The sequence below is a fragment of the Neoarius graeffei genome, chromosome 25 (assembly GCF_027579695.1).
Source record: "Neoarius graeffei isolate fNeoGra1 chromosome 25, fNeoGra1.pri, whole genome shotgun sequence".
Classification (NCBI taxonomy): Eukaryota; Metazoa; Chordata; class Actinopteri; order Siluriformes; family Ariidae; genus Neoarius; species Neoarius graeffei.
The window spans coordinates 46,390,395-46,407,537 of record NC_083593.1 but is presented as its reverse complement, the minus strand read 5'-3'; the positions used below and the strand labels follow the sequence as shown (position 1 = coordinate 46,407,537).

General features: G+C 41.2%; 1 protein-coding gene across 1 annotated transcript in view; it reads right to left on the bottom strand.

Moving 5' to 3' along the window:
* Positions 1-17,143, bottom strand: part of ggt5b (gamma-glutamyltransferase 5b) — a 55,768-nt gene that overhangs the window by 3,244 nt on the left and 35,381 nt on the right. Inside the window, exons 3-12 of the mRNA XM_060909183.1 lie at positions 15,757-15,855; positions 12,285-12,480; positions 10,052-10,212; positions 9,880-9,917; positions 9,679-9,787; positions 9,433-9,548; positions 5,728-5,909; positions 5,541-5,632; positions 2,942-3,054; positions 2,031-2,141 (exon numbers count right to left, since the gene is read on the bottom strand). Of these exons, the coding sequence (XP_060765166.1) occupies positions 2,031-2,141; positions 2,942-3,054; positions 5,541-5,632; positions 5,728-5,909; positions 9,433-9,548; positions 9,679-9,787; positions 9,880-9,917; positions 10,052-10,212; positions 12,285-12,480; positions 15,757-15,855 (1,217 nt within the window). The remainder of the gene's footprint in view (positions 1-2,030; positions 2,142-2,941; positions 3,055-5,540; positions 5,633-5,727; positions 5,910-9,432; positions 9,549-9,678; positions 9,788-9,879; positions 9,918-10,051; positions 10,213-12,284; positions 12,481-15,756; positions 15,856-17,143) is intronic.

Here is a 17,143-nt window from a genome sequence, read left to right as displayed (position 1 = left end):
ACATCAAACGGATGGAAGATAAGCAGATAATTTTATTTTTTAAATAAATAGGCAACAAACTAGCCACTACTTTATTTTGAGTCCTTTTCTAATACTGCATTGCCATAACTTTTGTCAAGAAATGCAAATAAATTGACCAAGAAGTCACACTAGACCATAATATTATACTATAGTCTAGTATAGCATGCACTTGTACACCTCCACTGTGCTTGCGGAAAAAGGCATCGCGTACGATGAAGTTATGGCGGCCTCCCTGACAAAAAATAGTCCTATCAATTTTCATCACTTTAGTGGTTATATCATTAAGAACAAATTCAACGTGTAGCTTTTTTTTTTTATAAGGGACAGACATAAAGACCGACTTTTAGCTCAATTTGTTTATTTGCGAGATATTTCCTTTTTTTTGTTAAGAATGAAAACAGACTTGTTTTCAGTGGGAATTTAGTGAAGCAGTCAGTTACAACTAAGCAAGTGTTACTAAATTTCAATATATGATATTTTGGACAGGGGCGGCACGGCGGTGTAGTGGTTAGCGCTGTCGCCTCACAGCAAGAAGGTCCGGGTTCGAGCCCCGTGGCCGGCGAGGGCCTTTCTGTGTGGAGTTTGCATGTTCTCCCCGTGTCCGCGTGGGTTTCCTCCGGGTGCTCCGGTTTCCCCCACAGTCCAAAGACATGCAGGTTAGGTTAACTGGTGACTCTAAATTGACCGTAGGTGTGAATGTGAGTGTGAATGGTTGTCTGTGTCTATGTGTCAGCCCTGTGATGACCTGGCGACTTGTCCAGGGTGTACCCCGCCTTTCGCCCATAGTCAGCTGGGATAGGCTCCAGCTTGCCTGCGACCCTGTAGAACAGGATAAAGCGGCTACAGATAATGAGATGAGATGAGATATTTTGGACACAAATATTTTGTTATTTCTAGTGCAGTTATATTCAGGAGGTGGCTCTCTAGGTAGGCAGCATTTTTAAGCAGTATCCACCCGATTCGAGATGCAGAATCAGGATAGGGGCTTTGTTGTTGTTTAACTCTTTACCCTTTAATGACGACCCCGTGTATATCCTATAATGACGACATATGACACCTTGTCTAAAACCTTGTCTTTAGACTTTTTTTTTTCTTGTAAATATGTTCTAAGGGTGAACAGTATATACATATACAAGGGTGGCTGTAGCAACTGCTTTAAGGGATAAAGAGTTAAGTATCTTATTGTGAATCATGATAGTGAGCATGGAAAGTGAATATTTTCTTTATTTTTTAACCATATTTGTAGTTTGTATTGTATCACATAGTGCATAACTAAGCTGAGAAGTTAGGATGCAGTGATCAAACAAATATCACAGTGTGCCTTACAGTTTACACACTGAATGCTTGAATCTGACTGGTCAGAAGGTGTTGATTAATTTTCCATAACAGCACAACTCTGACGGTATTTCTAGCTATACTTCAAATTACAGGTTTATATTAAAGTGCTCGTTTATGGAAGGACACTTTTTGTCAGTGCTTTGTAGCAGTCAATCTTTGTCAGTGAGAGTATTGAGAACAACAACGCTGAGCAAACTACAAACATGGCCGCTTAATACTACAATGCCCATAAGCCACAGCGCCCCCTGTCACCGGAGTATTGAACTCAGCTGAGGATCATTAACCACGCTACTTAAACCTCTCTCTCTCATAAACACTCAGTGCGAAGTATTGTTCTGTGTTCTCTAGTGCATACTGAGCCTTTATCTCTCTGCCTGCCTATCGTTGTTTTGATTCTCGCTATCCTTGCTTATGCTTCTTAACTTTCCTACGTTGTCCTGTTCGCCAATCGACCAACCCTCACCTGCCTTTGACCACGACTCTAGTCTCACGATTTGGCTTTGTTACTGTTTGCTCTCTGTTCTCCCCTGCAATTACATTTGTAAGTGCCTGCATCCTGACAGTTTTATTAACTTTAAGAGAGCGAAAGAGCAGAGGCTATTGAGTGAATGACTGACTATTTATAGCTGTTATAATGTAAGTGATAACAGAAACTAATTTGTCATATCTACCTCATCAAATCCCTTCTCTAAGAACACTGAATTATCTGAGTTGACAACAACCACTTTGTCTTTGATGGCATCCTTTAGGTTCATCCCAAACCACAGTTTGTTCATTATTGCCTGTGTGAAAAGTGAGACAAAGAAGAAGAAAAATTAACAAAGAATAATCATAAAGGGAAAAGAATCATATAAAAATTCTAGAATATTTATCAGTTATCTCTCATGATGCAACTTTATGAGTTTATTTACTCAGTCTTAAGAGGCTTGCCAGTTAATCATGAATGAAATCACAAGTTACATAATTTACATTATATAATTATGAAACTTTGTAAATTTTGGAGGATGTGTAGTTTTTAAATTGCACATGCACTTTCCAAAAAAACACACAATCTCTTTCCTAAACCTGCCCTGAACATTTTCTGTAATATAAACATGATTTTTCTGAAAAACTGTTGGCAAAATCTTTTTTTTTTTTCTAAAGCTTGGTTACGTGTGGGGCGGCACGGTGGTGTAGTGGTTAGCGCTGTCGCCTCGCGGCAAGAAGGTCCGGGTTCGAGCCCCATGGCCAGCGAGGGCCTTTCTGTGCGGAGTTTGCATGTTCTCCCCGTGTCCGCGTGGGTTTCCTCCGGGTGCTCCGGTTTCCCCCACAGTCCAAAGACATGCAGGTTAGGTTAACTGGTGACTCTAAACTGACTGTAAATGTGAGTGTGAATGGTTGTCTGTGTCTATGTGTCAGCCCTGTGATGACCTGGTGACTTGTCCAGGGTGTACCCCGCCTTTCACCCGTAGTCAGCTGGGATAGGCTCCAGCTTGCCTGCGACCCTGTAGAACAGGATAAAGCGGCTACAGATAATGAGATGAGATGAGATGGTTACGTGTGTGTGTGTGTGTGTGTGTGTGTGTGTGTGTACACAGTTTACCGTGGCCATGCTAGTGATAATCTGACTACCTCCGGATCCTCCAATGACTAGAACTTTCTCTCGGTTCTTTGAGTGGATAATAACAGGTGACATTGAGGATGGGGGCTGAGCACCTACACAAACATACAGATTAATTAAAGCAATAATAATAATAATAATAATATTTCATAAATATAAATAAACTTCAAATAATTATAATAACTGTACAAAATGATTTCCATAATTGTTCAGAATTACACACAATTCAATCTGGTATCATAAAAAACTGCAATAATATATAACAAGTATGATAAAAAACTATATATGATAAGAACTAAAGTAAGGAGTATTGATTACATTCATAAACTATATATGATAGAAATTAAGCTAATGAATATAAATTAAATTGATAAACTATTATATAAATTAAAAACTAAGCTAAAAAATTAAATTAATTTTAAATAAATGTATTTATTTTTAATTATTAAATATATTTAAATAAAAATAATAATCCTGTTAAATACCCTGATTTCTTTATATTTATCCCACATGACACCATGAACAAATATAAACAGTGGAGTGAGGGTTAATGGTACAGGAAACAATGGATCCATTAAAGGAAAATGAAAGACAAAAGGAGTTTGATGGGTTAACAGGAATAGAATTATAGTGTGTGTGTATGACAATTATTTTTTATTATTATTATTATAACTCCAATTCAAAAAAGTTGGAATGCCGTGTAAAATGTAAATAAAAGAATGCAATGGTTTGCAAATCCTTTTTGACCAATATTCAACTGAATACAATACAAAAACAAGATATTTAATGTTCAAACTGAAACTTTGTTTTTTTGTGTACATACACTCAGTCTGAATTTGACGCCTGCAACCCGTTCCAAAAAATTTGGGGCAGGGCCAACAAAAGAGTGGGAAAGTTGTGGAATGCTAAAAAAAAAACAAAAAAAAAAACACCTGTTTGGAACATTCTACACGTAAACAGGTTAACTGGTAATTTGGAAGGTTGAGTCATTCACAAGGGCGGCACGGTGGTGTGGTGGTTAGCGCTGTCGGTTCACAGCAAGAAGGTCCGGGTTCGAGTCCCGTGGCTGGCAAGGGCCTTTCTGTGCGGAGTTTGCATGTTCTCCCCGTGTCCGCGTGGGTTTCCTCCGGGTGCTCCGGTTTCCCCCACAGTCCAAAGACATGCAGGTTAGGTTAACTGGTGACTCTAAATTGACCGTAGGTGTGAATGTGAGTGTGAATGGTTGTCTGTGTCTATGTGTCAGCCCTGTGATGATCTGGTGACTTGTCCAGGGTGTACCCCGCCTTTCGCCCGTAGTCAGCTGGGATAGGCTCCAGCTTGCCTGCGACCCTGTAGAAGGATAAAGCGGCTAGAGATAATGAGATGAGAATGAGATGAGTCGTTCACAAGCACTTCATCGGCAAATAGTTCAATAGTTTAAAAGCGATGTTTCTTAATGTACAATTACAAGGACTTTCGGGATTTCACCAACAACAGTTCATAATATCATTAAAAGATTCAGAGTATCCAGAAATCTCTGCATGTAAGGGACAAGGACCAACATTGAACGCCTGCGACCTTCGATCCCTCAGGCGACACTGCAATAAAAACCAATATGGTTGTTTAAAGGATATTCCTACATTATCTTGGGAACACTTCAGAAAACCACTGTCGGCAAACACAATTCGTCACTGTATCTACCATGCAAAGCCATACATCAGCAACATCCAGAAACACAGCCGAATTCTCTGGGCCCGAGCTCATCTGAGGTCAACTGACACAAAGTGGAAAAGTGTGCTGTGGACTGAGGAGTCCACATTTCAAACTGTTTTTGGAAATCAAGGATGTTGTTTCCTCTGGGCTAAAGAGGAAAAGTAGCATCCAGATTATTACAAGCACAAAGTTCTGAGATGGTAGCAGCATCTGAGATGGGTGTGTGTTAGTGCCCATGGCATGGGTAACTTGCACATTTGTAAAGGCACCATTAATGTTGAAAGGTACATACAGGCTTTGGAGCAACATATGCTGCCATCCAGATGATGTCTTTTTCAGGGACGTCCCTGTACATTTCAGCAAGGCAATGCCAAGCCACATTCTGAACATGTTACAACACATGGTAAGAGTGTGGGTGCTAAACTGGTCTGCCTGCCTCCCAGTGAACATGTCACATTATGAATCACAAAATATGATAACCAGGACCCCGGACTGTTGAACAACGGAAGTCGTATATCAAGCAAGAATGGGAAAGAATTTCACTTTCAAAATGTCAAAAATTTGTTCCCTCAGCTTCCAAGTGCTTAGTGAGCATTGTAAAAGAAAATGTGATGTAACACAGTGGTAAACATGCCCCTTTCCCAATGTTTTTGGAATGGTTTGCATCAAATTCAGAATGACTGACTGTATATTTACAAGAAACAAAGTTTATTAATTTGACCATTAAACATCTTGCCTTTGTATTGTATTCAACTGAAAATAGGTGGAAAAGGATTTGCAAATCATTGCATACTGTTTTTATTCACGTTTCACACAGCATCCCAACTTTTTTGGAATCAGGGTTGTATTTATTATTATTATTATTATTATTGGCTAGAAAGCAGTTTACCTGCAGAGATAGAATTGGCTCTTCCGCAGAAATCTGACAGCTCGTTGTTCAGTATGATCCCTGTTTTAGGAGAATAGATGCTTGATCCAAACCTGAGCAAACAGGTAAAAAAAACCCCACATAATTATGTAAACACTACCAAATATTAGCATCTGATACACACACGTTGTGTAACTGCAGTACGCACAGGTGATTGATGGTGCTGGTGACAGAAACAGCTGAGCCATCATTTGCTAGAACGGAAACATGCGTTGTCCCAAATCGATCAGTGGATGGGGTGACATTGTAGTAAGATGCTGGATATGTACGACTGCTGCTGATCATTGACCTGATGTGATCAGCAAAGCCTGAATCCATCAGATGGTGTGTCTGAAACAGTAAATAGCTAGCTGTAAATAACTAGCTGCTAGTCAATTGACTGCAAGTGCAAGTGGATTATTTATTTGTCACAAAGTACTTGGCAGTTAATATATATGCAGTAGAGCACCTTACATACAGGATGTGGGATCACAACCTAGCCATGCCCCAATATCATTTTAGCCTGCAAATTTACGTGTCCCTCAGATATGCCAGAAACACAGGAAATCTCATCACACAGACCCCTCTCCCAGAGGGTCCAAATTGCTGATTTGGAAGGAAAAATACAACCTCCTTTGTTTCAAACACCGCACAGATTCCTGCTGTCTCATGATCTATACCAAGGCAATTTACAACCCTGGGAAGATGCTGTAACTCACAAGATGTTAAACCCAGTCTGAACGGCACATTGCAAACAGATGGCCTCTAGAACATGATGATTTACAACCACTACTGACCGCAAGCTGCCCTCCTCTGGACACTCATGCACGAAGAAAGATTTGTTCCTATTAATGAAATGGACATCTAATCAACTCAAACTTTTTTTAAATACCTTAGCATTTTATGCTGCAATCATCTTTACTTCAACGAACATTTAGCCAAACAAAACAATGAAGCATTCTGCAACACGTGCTCGGACAAAGGAAGATTTCCCTTAGAGAAAAGTGTTTAAGTGTTAATGGACTTATTACCAAATCAATGTTTTTATTCATCTGGGCGTTCATCTCAAGGTTATAACAAACAGAATTTTAATCAATGTGAAGTTCATCTACTTCCAAGTCAAACAACCCTAAAGGCCTGCCTCTATGCCATCTTAGGTCGCTCTTTCATAGTGGAGACACTACAATGGAAACAATCCCCCCTTGCCTCATAAGGCCCTCTAGTGGTCAATACTAGCAATAACAGTTTAATTGTGCGCACACTTTTAGAATAGAAGTGATTCTTGCATCTATTTTTAATTAAAACTACATAATGACATTATAATCTACTTTTGGAAAAGCAAATACAATTAACTGAATTTTATTAAGAAAAAGTAACATGAATTGATTTCTCCTTCTTGTCTCAGAATTCAATATTCAAACAGATGTTTAATAATTCAGTAACACAGTCCTCTTTCATTTATTAATAAATTGATGTTTTTAAAATTCTTGTTTGTAAATTGCAATTATTTAATGTGTCTCAAACTCTTAATTTAAATTGGAAACAACAGCCTATCATTTTCCTCTCTTCCATATCAACCAATTTAATTACAGGCTGTTATCAAATCCAAACAAAAAAGAATATAATTGCTATTAATAACAGTAAATGATTTTGTTTCTTTAGAATTATTGAAGAACAAATAGTCTGTGAGACTTCTGATGTCATGAATGAGATTCTAAAGCTGGTTTGTCTGACAATTGCTCCCTCTCTCTCTGACTACACTGTGGCATTCCTGCTTACTCTGTGCTCAACCTTAAAACCGTGTGATAAAGAAAGAAGTCCTCAGCAATCAGACACCTTAGATTCCTCTCCTGAGTCCATACACACACACACACACACACACACACACACACAAAATCTACTACCTAAGAAAGGCTTTGCATTGTCACGTGACCCCCCCCCATTGCAACGGCAACTATGCCGCCATGACAGGAGGCATGCTTGTAGTGCTTCATTCAGATGAGTTAGTTGTTATTGGTCGGTATGAGAGGGTTTTGCTGCATTTTTAGATGTGCAAATCGTTCTAAATGAAACAAAGACATCAGATTTTTTTTAATTTATCAAAAGTAATTCACCATTGGGGGAAAAGACTAGAGAGATTTCTAAACATAGAAGGGAAAAGGAAAAAATTGGGGAAAAAACATTCAGCGGGACTCGGTGTCGAACAGAGAGGTCAAAAACCCTATAGTATGCTCACTTCATTTCCACATAGGTAAGAATTAAAAAAAATTTATTTCACAACTGCAGCAAGGTGCTCGTTCTTATACTGTGAAGTGAACATGAGCCTCAACACAGTGGCTCGGCACAGCCTAACCTTCACCGAGACTTAAAAAGTGCGTTTACATTCGGGGATCCTTCAGAGCGTGTTGTGCGTGCGCTTGGGACCCAGTCATTATAAGAAACACCTGATGCTGGTTTGAGCGCAATCAGCATGTGCATATATCGGCACAGAGGCTTTGTGAAGTATTATCATTATCACGGTCATGTTTGTCTTTAGCTATGTTTGAGTCCACTTTCGGTTTTGTTTTTGTAAATATCATGCCTGCTAATAAACGCTCTTCCTGCACTTAGACCCGTCTACCGCCGCATACCTCACAGAATACTTCACAAAGTCTCTGTGAAAACAGTGTCCTTATATGCGCATGCTGATTGTGCTCAAATCAGCATCAGGTGTTTCCCATAACGACTGGGTCTCAAGCACATGCACAATGTGCACCAAAGGAAGGTACCACCGAATGTTTTTTTCCCCCATTTTCCCTTCTACGTTTAGAAATTTCTCTAATTTTTCTCCCTGATGATGAATTACTTTTGGTCAATTAAAAAATGTAATATATTTGTTTCTTTGATAATGATAATACTTTACAAAGCCTCTGTGTCCGTATATGTGCGTGCTGATTGTGCTCAAATCAGCATCAGGTGTTTCTCATAATGACTGGGTCCCAAGCGCATGCACAACATGCTCCGAAGGATCCCTGAATGTAAACACACTTTTTAAGTCTCGGTGAAAGTTAGGCTGTGCCGAGCCACTTTGTTGAGGCTCATGTTCACTGTATAAGAATGAGCACCTTGCTGCAGTTGTGAAATAAATTTTTTTTTTTAATTCTTACCTTTGTGGAAATGAAGTGAGCATACCATAGGGTTCTCCATTTGACACCGAGTCCCACCAAATGTCCGTGTCCCCCCCCATTTGCCATTCTATGTTTAGAAATTTCTCTAATTGTTCATCCTAATGATGAATTACTTTTGGTCAATTAAAAAATCTAATATTTGTTTTGTTCAAAATGATTTGCAGATCAGGGCGGCACGGTGGTGTAGCGGTTAGCGCTGTCGCCTCACAGCAAGAAGGTCTGGGTTCAAGCCCCGTGGCCGGCGAGGGCCTTTCTGTGTGGAGTTTGCATGTTCTCCCCGTGTCCGCGTGGGTTTCCTCCGGGTGCTCCGGTTTCCTCCACAGTCCAAAGACATGCAGGTTAGGTTAACTGGTGACTCTAAATTGACCGTAGGTGTGAATGTGAGTGTGAATGGTTGTCTGTGTCTATGTGTCAGCCCTGCGATGACCTGGCGACTTGTCCAGGGTGTACCCCGCCTTTCGCCCGTAGTCAGCTGGGATAGGCTCCAGCTTGCCTGCGACCCTGTAGAACAGGATAAAACGGCTAGAGATAATGAGATGAGATGAGATTTGCAGATCCAAAAACACAGCAAAACCATCCCATACCGACCAATAACAACTAACTTGTCTGAATGAAGCAATACAAGTGTGCCCCCTGTCATGGCAGCATAGTTTCTGTTGCTATGGGGGTTACATGACCGTGCAAAGCCTCTATACAAATGTGCTTACTTTCTGTTGGTCTCTGATATTCTTCTGTCCATTTGCAAACTTTAGTGTTTCTATGTAGCGATGAAGTGTCAGTTTCCTCTCCTCACCCTTCACAGACAAGGGAGAAAGTCCAAAACCTGCAAGCAAACACGTACTGTACACACTTCACATTCTCTGCATGAGCTACACAGGTCATTTTTTGTACTTATATTTTATTCAAAAATTTTTTCATCATATGTCCTCTTTGATTATTTTAGTTAAACGAACCCTGCATGACGTTGAGGATGAAGCTGAGGAGAGGGCCTCCAAATGGTGGAGGAGGGAAATGCATTGTTAAATCACCCAACGGAACCGATAATGCTTTATTTACTATCACCTGAAAACACAAAACAACACACGTAAAACACACATCAAAGAATATAATTAAACTCCAGTAAACCACACAAATAAAACACTAGTCATTCTCACGCCAAAAGAGCTTAGATCCTCTAAAGACAATAATCCACCTGAAACACACAGACAAATGAATTAATTTCAATATTCTCATAGTCTCTCTCTCATAATCTCTCTCTTTCTCTCTCTCTCTCTCTCTCTCTCTCACACACACACACACACACACACACAACATCCAGTAAAATACCTGCAGCCTTCACATCTTGGATTAAGTCTTGTGCGATTTTGCCATTATAAAAAGCATCAGCCCCCTCTCGTGCAATTGTTTCCAGAGTGTCAGCAAGTTTTGGGTATCGTAATGTATCACCTGGCCCGAGAATGGTTTTATTCTTGTGGCAAAATAATTGACTACAAAAACAATACACAAACAAAAATCACATTCACTACAGATCAGATGTCTGAATAAATGCTAAGTAGCTAAAAGTATGTGTTTTCCAATAGCAGGCTGATGTAGTTTTCTAACATGTGTCAGACAGATGGATGTCAGTGAAGTTGCTTTATTCACACATTTCCATTTTAACATGAAAAAAGCTATCATTCTTCAAGCACAGGTGCACAGTTCAACAGATAAGACCAGATACAGAGGTACAAGAAACCAGAGCAACTCAGAAAACTAGAAAGGCAAGTAAAAAGAAGGTAGTTAGGTGGGCTAGGAAATGAGGGTAGCAATGGAACTAAGATGAGCAGAAAAGTGGAGTAACAACTAGAGTTGGAGAACATGTCTGTGAAGATTCTCAATCATCCAGGTCATAGTAAACTGTGGGTGGTAGAAAAGGGCAACTGGACTTGCTTGAAGATTCTTGAAGACGTTTCACCTCTTGTCCGAAAGGCTTCCTCAGTTCTGTCTGACTAATAGGGAGTATCAGATATTTCTCCTCTCATGGATCAGAATCAGAATTCTGATGACAAGCTCATCTAAGGTGTCGTTGAGGCATCATGTTGGTGTGGGTCACTGGAGGCTGGGTATGAACAGCAAGTCATTAGGGTGATCAAAGGATTGCCCGTTAGGGTGATCAATGGCAAGCTGACCCTCTCTGTCCTCCCGTGAGTCACAGAAAACAGCTGGGTCCTGGCGTACACCCAGCCGTCTGGGAAGAGTGCCCAAGACCGCATTGTAGATGGTTGATAAATGATGTCTTAGACCCCCACCTCTGTTCAGTGATGGCCGTTCCAGGTTGACAAAAATGGCTTCTTTAACTCCTCGCTCATACCAACAATCCTCTCTGGCTAAAATGCGTACATTACAATCCTGAAATGAGTGTCCTTTGTTGTTAAGATGAATGTAGACAGCCGAGTCCTGGCCTGAGGAACTGGCTCTCCTGTGTTGAGCCAAGCGCCTGTATAGCGGTTGTTTTGTTTCCCCAATATACGAGTCAGTGCATTCCTCACTGCACTGAATTGCATACACTACGTTGTCCTGTTTGTGTCTGGGTATTCTGTCCTTATGGTGGACCAGTTTCTGCTTCAGGGTGTTACTGGGTCTGAAATGTACCGGAATGTTGTGTTTGTAGAAGATCCTTCTGAGTTTCTCAGATAGACCAGAAATGTAGGGAATGACAATGTTCTTGCGTTTGTTCCTGTTATCATCCTTGTCCGTTATGTTCTTTTTTTATGCTCTTTAGGAAAGCCCAGTTGGGATAACCGCAATTCTGAAGTGCTTTCTTGATATGATTCTGCTCCTCCTCTTTTCCCTCCATCATTGTAGGAATGTTCTGAGCCCTGTGTTGCAAGGTCCTAATGACCCCCAATTTATGTTCCAGTGGGTGGCGAGTCGAAAAGTAGGTACTGGTCTGTGTGTGTGGGGGTTTCCAGTAGACCTCGATACTAAGGCTTCTGTCTTGTCTAATGTGTACATCACAATCCAAGAAGGCTAGATTATTCCCACTGACATCCTCCCGAGTGAAGTTGGTGTTGCTATCCACTGCATTGATATGTTTCGAGAAAGCTTCCACCTCATGGATTTTGATTTTAACCCAGGTATCATCCACGTATCTAAACCAATGGCTGGGAGCAACTCCTGCAAAAGTGGTCAAAGCTATATGTTCCACTTCCTCCATGTATAAATTGGCCACAATAGGGGACACCAGTGATCCCATGGCCCTTTGATCACCCTAATGACTCGCCGTTCACACCCAGCCTCCAGTGACCCACACCAACATGATGCCTCAACGACACCTTAGATAAGCTTGTCATCAGAATTCTGATTCTGATCCATGAGAGGAGAAATATCTGATACTCCCTATTAGTCAGACAGAACTGAGGAAGCCTTTCGGATGAGAGGTGAAACGTCTTCAAGAATCTTCAAGCAAGTCCAGTTGCCCTTTTCTACCACCCACAGTTTAGAGTTGGAGAAAGTAGAAGAGCTAGAAAAATTACAGCAAACTCTGTGTGTGTGAGAGAGCGTGTGTAAGGGTCAGTACCACAGTGACGTGTTCTGAACCAGTGTTTTTACTGGTTTGTATCTGAAAAGTTTGCCGAGGTACTTGGGAAAAGGAAAGCCTTCTCTGGCCAGTTTGATGGTGGGCTGGAACAGTCGAGTCCATGGCAGTTTACCGAATTTTAAGTGAGCAACGGCATAACCACGCAGCTCACCTGGAACACCAATCCACTCTGGACCTACACACACACACACACACACACACACCATTATTTATTTACACAGGTCCAGTAGTCTGTTCTGATTGGCTGAAGTTCGAGAAGATCTAATCCAGGCACTGCATTACTCTCTGTCCATTTTTACATATAGAAACAAATATATCAGAAATGAATAAACAAGGGGTGACATGGTGGTGTATTTGTTAGCACTGTCACCTCACAGCGAGAAGGTTCAGGGTTCGAACCTCATGGCCAACTGGGGCCTTTCTGTGCAGGGAGTACATGTTCTCCTGGTACCTGCATGGGTTTACTCTGGGGACTCTGGTTTCCTCCCACAGTCCAAAGACATGCAGATTAGGTTAACTGGCTACTCTAAATTGCCTAGTATTGTTTATTTCTGTGTTAGCCCTGCAATAGGTTGGCAACCTGCCCAGGATGTTACCCACCTCTTGCAGCTTGACTGACAATCCTGATGGATAAGTGGTGTAGACAATAGATAGACAGACAGACAGACAGACAGACACCGCCAGGGGGGGAAAGGTTAGAACAATTCTAGGGGCCCAGCACTGCCATGGGGCCCTTTAAGGGGCTGATAGTATGATTTTAATAAGACTTTTGAAATAACAACAATGCAATATTCCATCTGGTAAAATGAGCTAATTGAACAAGGTTGTTTATTTCTTGAGTTCTTCAACATATTGTCATTTAACCCTCCCCCTTTTGCGAAATGGTACGGTCCAGTTCTGGTAGAAGCGCGATGCGTTAAATCTGTGTGCTGATCAGTGCAACGCTACTTGCTGCTGTGTTGCGGTGCAGCAGCCAGCCAGCAGTGGAGTGCGTACAGTCTATGATCGCTAAATATGAAGAGTGGCTGTCAAAAACGTAAATAAAGGCAGCTGAAAGCTGAGAGGGACCGGAGAGGCAGGCAACTGGTCACTCAGTTTTTCCCAAAGAAAGGTAGCTATCGCTCACATGTGTGTTCAAAATATTAGCGAATGGTAAATGAACAGTATGAACGTGGTTGGATTAGCCTATCAAGAGAACATTTTTACAGTTTGTACAGTGACATTTTTTCCATTTTAATAACTGAACTGACTTGTGTGATAAACAAGATGAAATATTACGTTATGCTGGTGCTAATAACTAGTGCTAATAACCAGTTTCATAACTAATGGGGTGCCCTAAATATGCACAGATTCAGCCTCAGGGGGACCTCCGCCCTACCAAACCACTGAACCCCCCTTTGGAGAAGGAGGTAAGCAGCAATACAACCCATAAATGCTTTAGGATTGAAGTTTTTAATGAGCGAGCGCCATATACAGTTTGCTAGATTAAAGTGTTGCTAATAACGGACACCAATCAAGTGTTTGACATGGTTACGTGTGTGGAATGTTCACACGTTCTAAACCATTGGTTTCAAATTGAGGAGCTGGAGAAAGCGCAGCACACATAAAAGAGGGATAGAAGTTACAACATATGAAGAAATACGTACGTAATTGATCAAACATATTCCCTTTTTGCAGAACAGTACACACAGCTTTCTACCTAACACATAACAATCCATGGGATTTCCATAGGTATTTTGATGCTGGGTAGAAAAGTTTTTCTATGATTTATTAGCAGTCACATCACACATTTCACTACCAATTGTCCTAGCACAAGAAGGCATGCGGCAAAATCTTGAATTTTCATTTGTGATTGTAAATGCACCAGAATTAGTCACTGACCAGTTTTCATCTAGTCCCTGGTAGGTTAATACATAAAATGTAATAACAAAGTTACAAACTCAAGGTCTATGGGCTATCAAAAGTCAAATAATGACAATAGTGCAATTGTGACGAGGGTGGGCAAAGTTGGGGGGCCCAAAATTCTAATCTTTCATGGGGCCCAAAATTTCTGGCGGTGCCCCTGGATAGATAAATAAACAATGTTCCTTGTATGGTCCTGTGGGTTTGGTCTGCTGCCAGGAATACGATATGTTGTATGTTTAGTTTAGATAGCATTTGTGGCTTTCAGTGGCTGTAGAGCACGGATTTAAAATATGGTGGTATCAGGTATCGGTATCTCTGTGAAAATACAAGTAAAACCGGACCCTCTGTAGTGTGCAGGCTTTAAGTGTTTTGTTCCATCAGCCCAGGAGATCTCTTTAGAGCAAGATCTTAACAATGGCCTTTTAAATGCCTAATACATTCACTGTCCACTTTAATAGGAACACCTGTACACCTACTCATTTATACGGTTATCTGATCGGACAATCATGTGGCAGCAGCACAGTGCATAAAATCAGGCAGATACAAGTGAGGAGCTTCAGTTAATTTTAACATCAAACATCAGAATGAAGAAAAAGTTTGAGCTGTCCAGTTTAGGTGAGCCTTTGCCCATGATAGCCTCAGATTCATGTTCTTGGCTGACAGGGCTGGAACCCAATGTGAACTTTTGCTGTTGTAGCCCATCTACCTCCAGGTTCAATGTTTTGTGCATGCTGAGATACTTTTCTGCTCACTACAGTTGTAAAGAGTTGCTATGAATTATTAGATCCTTCCTGACAGCTCAAACCAATCTGGCCAGTTTCCTCTGGACTCTAATCAAGAAAACATTTCCACCAACAAAACTGTCTCTCTCTCAACATTTTTTATCGCACCATTTTGTGTAAACTCTAGAGACATTTGTGTGTGGGGGGGGGGACTCAGATCAGCAGTTTCTGAAATACTCAAACCAACTCATATGGCACCAACAAATACGCCATGGTTAAAGTAACAGATGACACTTTTTTTCCCTATTCTGATGTCTGATATGAACATTAACTGAAGCTCCTGATGATCTGCATGATTTTATGCATTGTGCTGCTGCCGCATACCGGTGAGTGACCTAGTGGTTAGCGTGTCCGCCTCTCGATCGGGAGATCATGAGTTCTACTCATGGTCAGGTCATACCAAAGACCATCATAAAAATGATGCCTACTGCCATCTGGCAAGGCAAGCTGCAATACAGATGTGAGTGGGGAGTCAAACTCTCATGGTTACCAGAGGACTAGCCCCCCACTGCAACCCTAGCTATATAATATAGGCAAGAGGGCTATGAAACGGAGATTGATGCTGCCAAACGTGCCATGAATGGTGTGGGAAGGACTCTGACTTTTGGCTGCTGCCACATGAATGGCTGACTGCATAACTGCTTAGAGACAAGGTGTACAGGTCAGTCTCCCTAATAAAATGAACAGTGAATGTATGTTACCAGTATATTAACACACTTCTAAGTAAAATGATAAAATTAGTAATGGAATGCAGATTGACTTACCGGGTGGATTAAATGTGAACTTAGTAGGACATTTGTCCAGCAGGTTTGCTGTCAAATCTTTAGGGGCCATTTCTCTTGAGTTGATCACCATCACATCACCTAGAAAAGAAAAAAAAATTATTATTATCCATCCATCCATCCATCCATCCATCCATTATCCGTAACCGCTTATTCTGTGCAGGGTCGCGGGCAAGCTGGAGCCTATCCCAGCTGACTACGGGCGAGAGGCGGAGTACACCCTGGACAAGTTCCCAAATCATCACAGGGCTGACACATAGAGACAAACAACCACTCACATTCACACCTACAGTCAATTTAGAGCCACCAATTAGCCTTACCTGCATGCCTTTGGACTGTGGGGGAAACTGGAGCACCCAGCGGAAACCCACGCAGACATGAGAACATGCAAACTCCACACAAAAAGGCCCCCATCGGCCACTGGGCTCAAACCCAGAAACTTCTTGCTGTGAGGCAACAGTGCTAACCACCGTGCCACCCATTATTATTATTATTACACTCAAATGCACCAGTGTCTCCCTGGTTTAGACATTCCCTTCCAAAAGTATTGGAATGGCAAGGCCTATTCTTTTGATTTTGCTATATACTGAAGACACTTGGGTTTGAGATCAAAAGATGAATAAATATATATATGTTATTTACCAGCTGGGAGGTCCGTATGGTGAAATACCGTGACCGAGGTCTTGAAAGTACTGACCGAGGCCCTCTGGGCCAAGGTCAGTATTTAAGGCCAAGGTCACGGTATTTCACCATATGGACCAACCTTAAGCTGGTAAATAATATATTAATTTTTTTCTTTCCCAAATTCTAGCAGAAAACGAGAGCACCCGAAAGGAAAAACTGAGGTGAACCGCCATTTTGAATTCTCATTCACGGCTGTAATGCAAATGGCTTCCTCCTCGGTATACAAGTGCACTTCCATGGCAGGAAAAAAAAAACTACATTTTGCCGCCTATGTAGTCCCCTATTTATACAAAATTGAGTCATTCAGGATTCAGCCATGTTTTTGCTCGGCGTTAGCAACAGTTAGAGGTTTTTAGCTTTCTCCTGAAATGTTTTCTTTTATTTCTTCTTCCTCAGGGTAGTAAAACTCGCTTTCGCTGTGAACACTGTCGTTATCGCTATCCATGCTGTAAAATTAATGCTATTCTCCTGAGAAACGCGAAAATAAATGTTGACAAAAATTGCTACTACAACCCCTGGCAAAAAGTATGGAATCACCAGTCTTGAATGAGCACTCATTCACATGTTTTATTCTGTAGAACAAACTGAGATCACAAACATGATACAATAATAAAGTCATTCCAAAGTGCACCTTCTTGGCCTTCAGAAACACTAAAAGAAATGAAGAAAAAGCATTGTGGAAGTC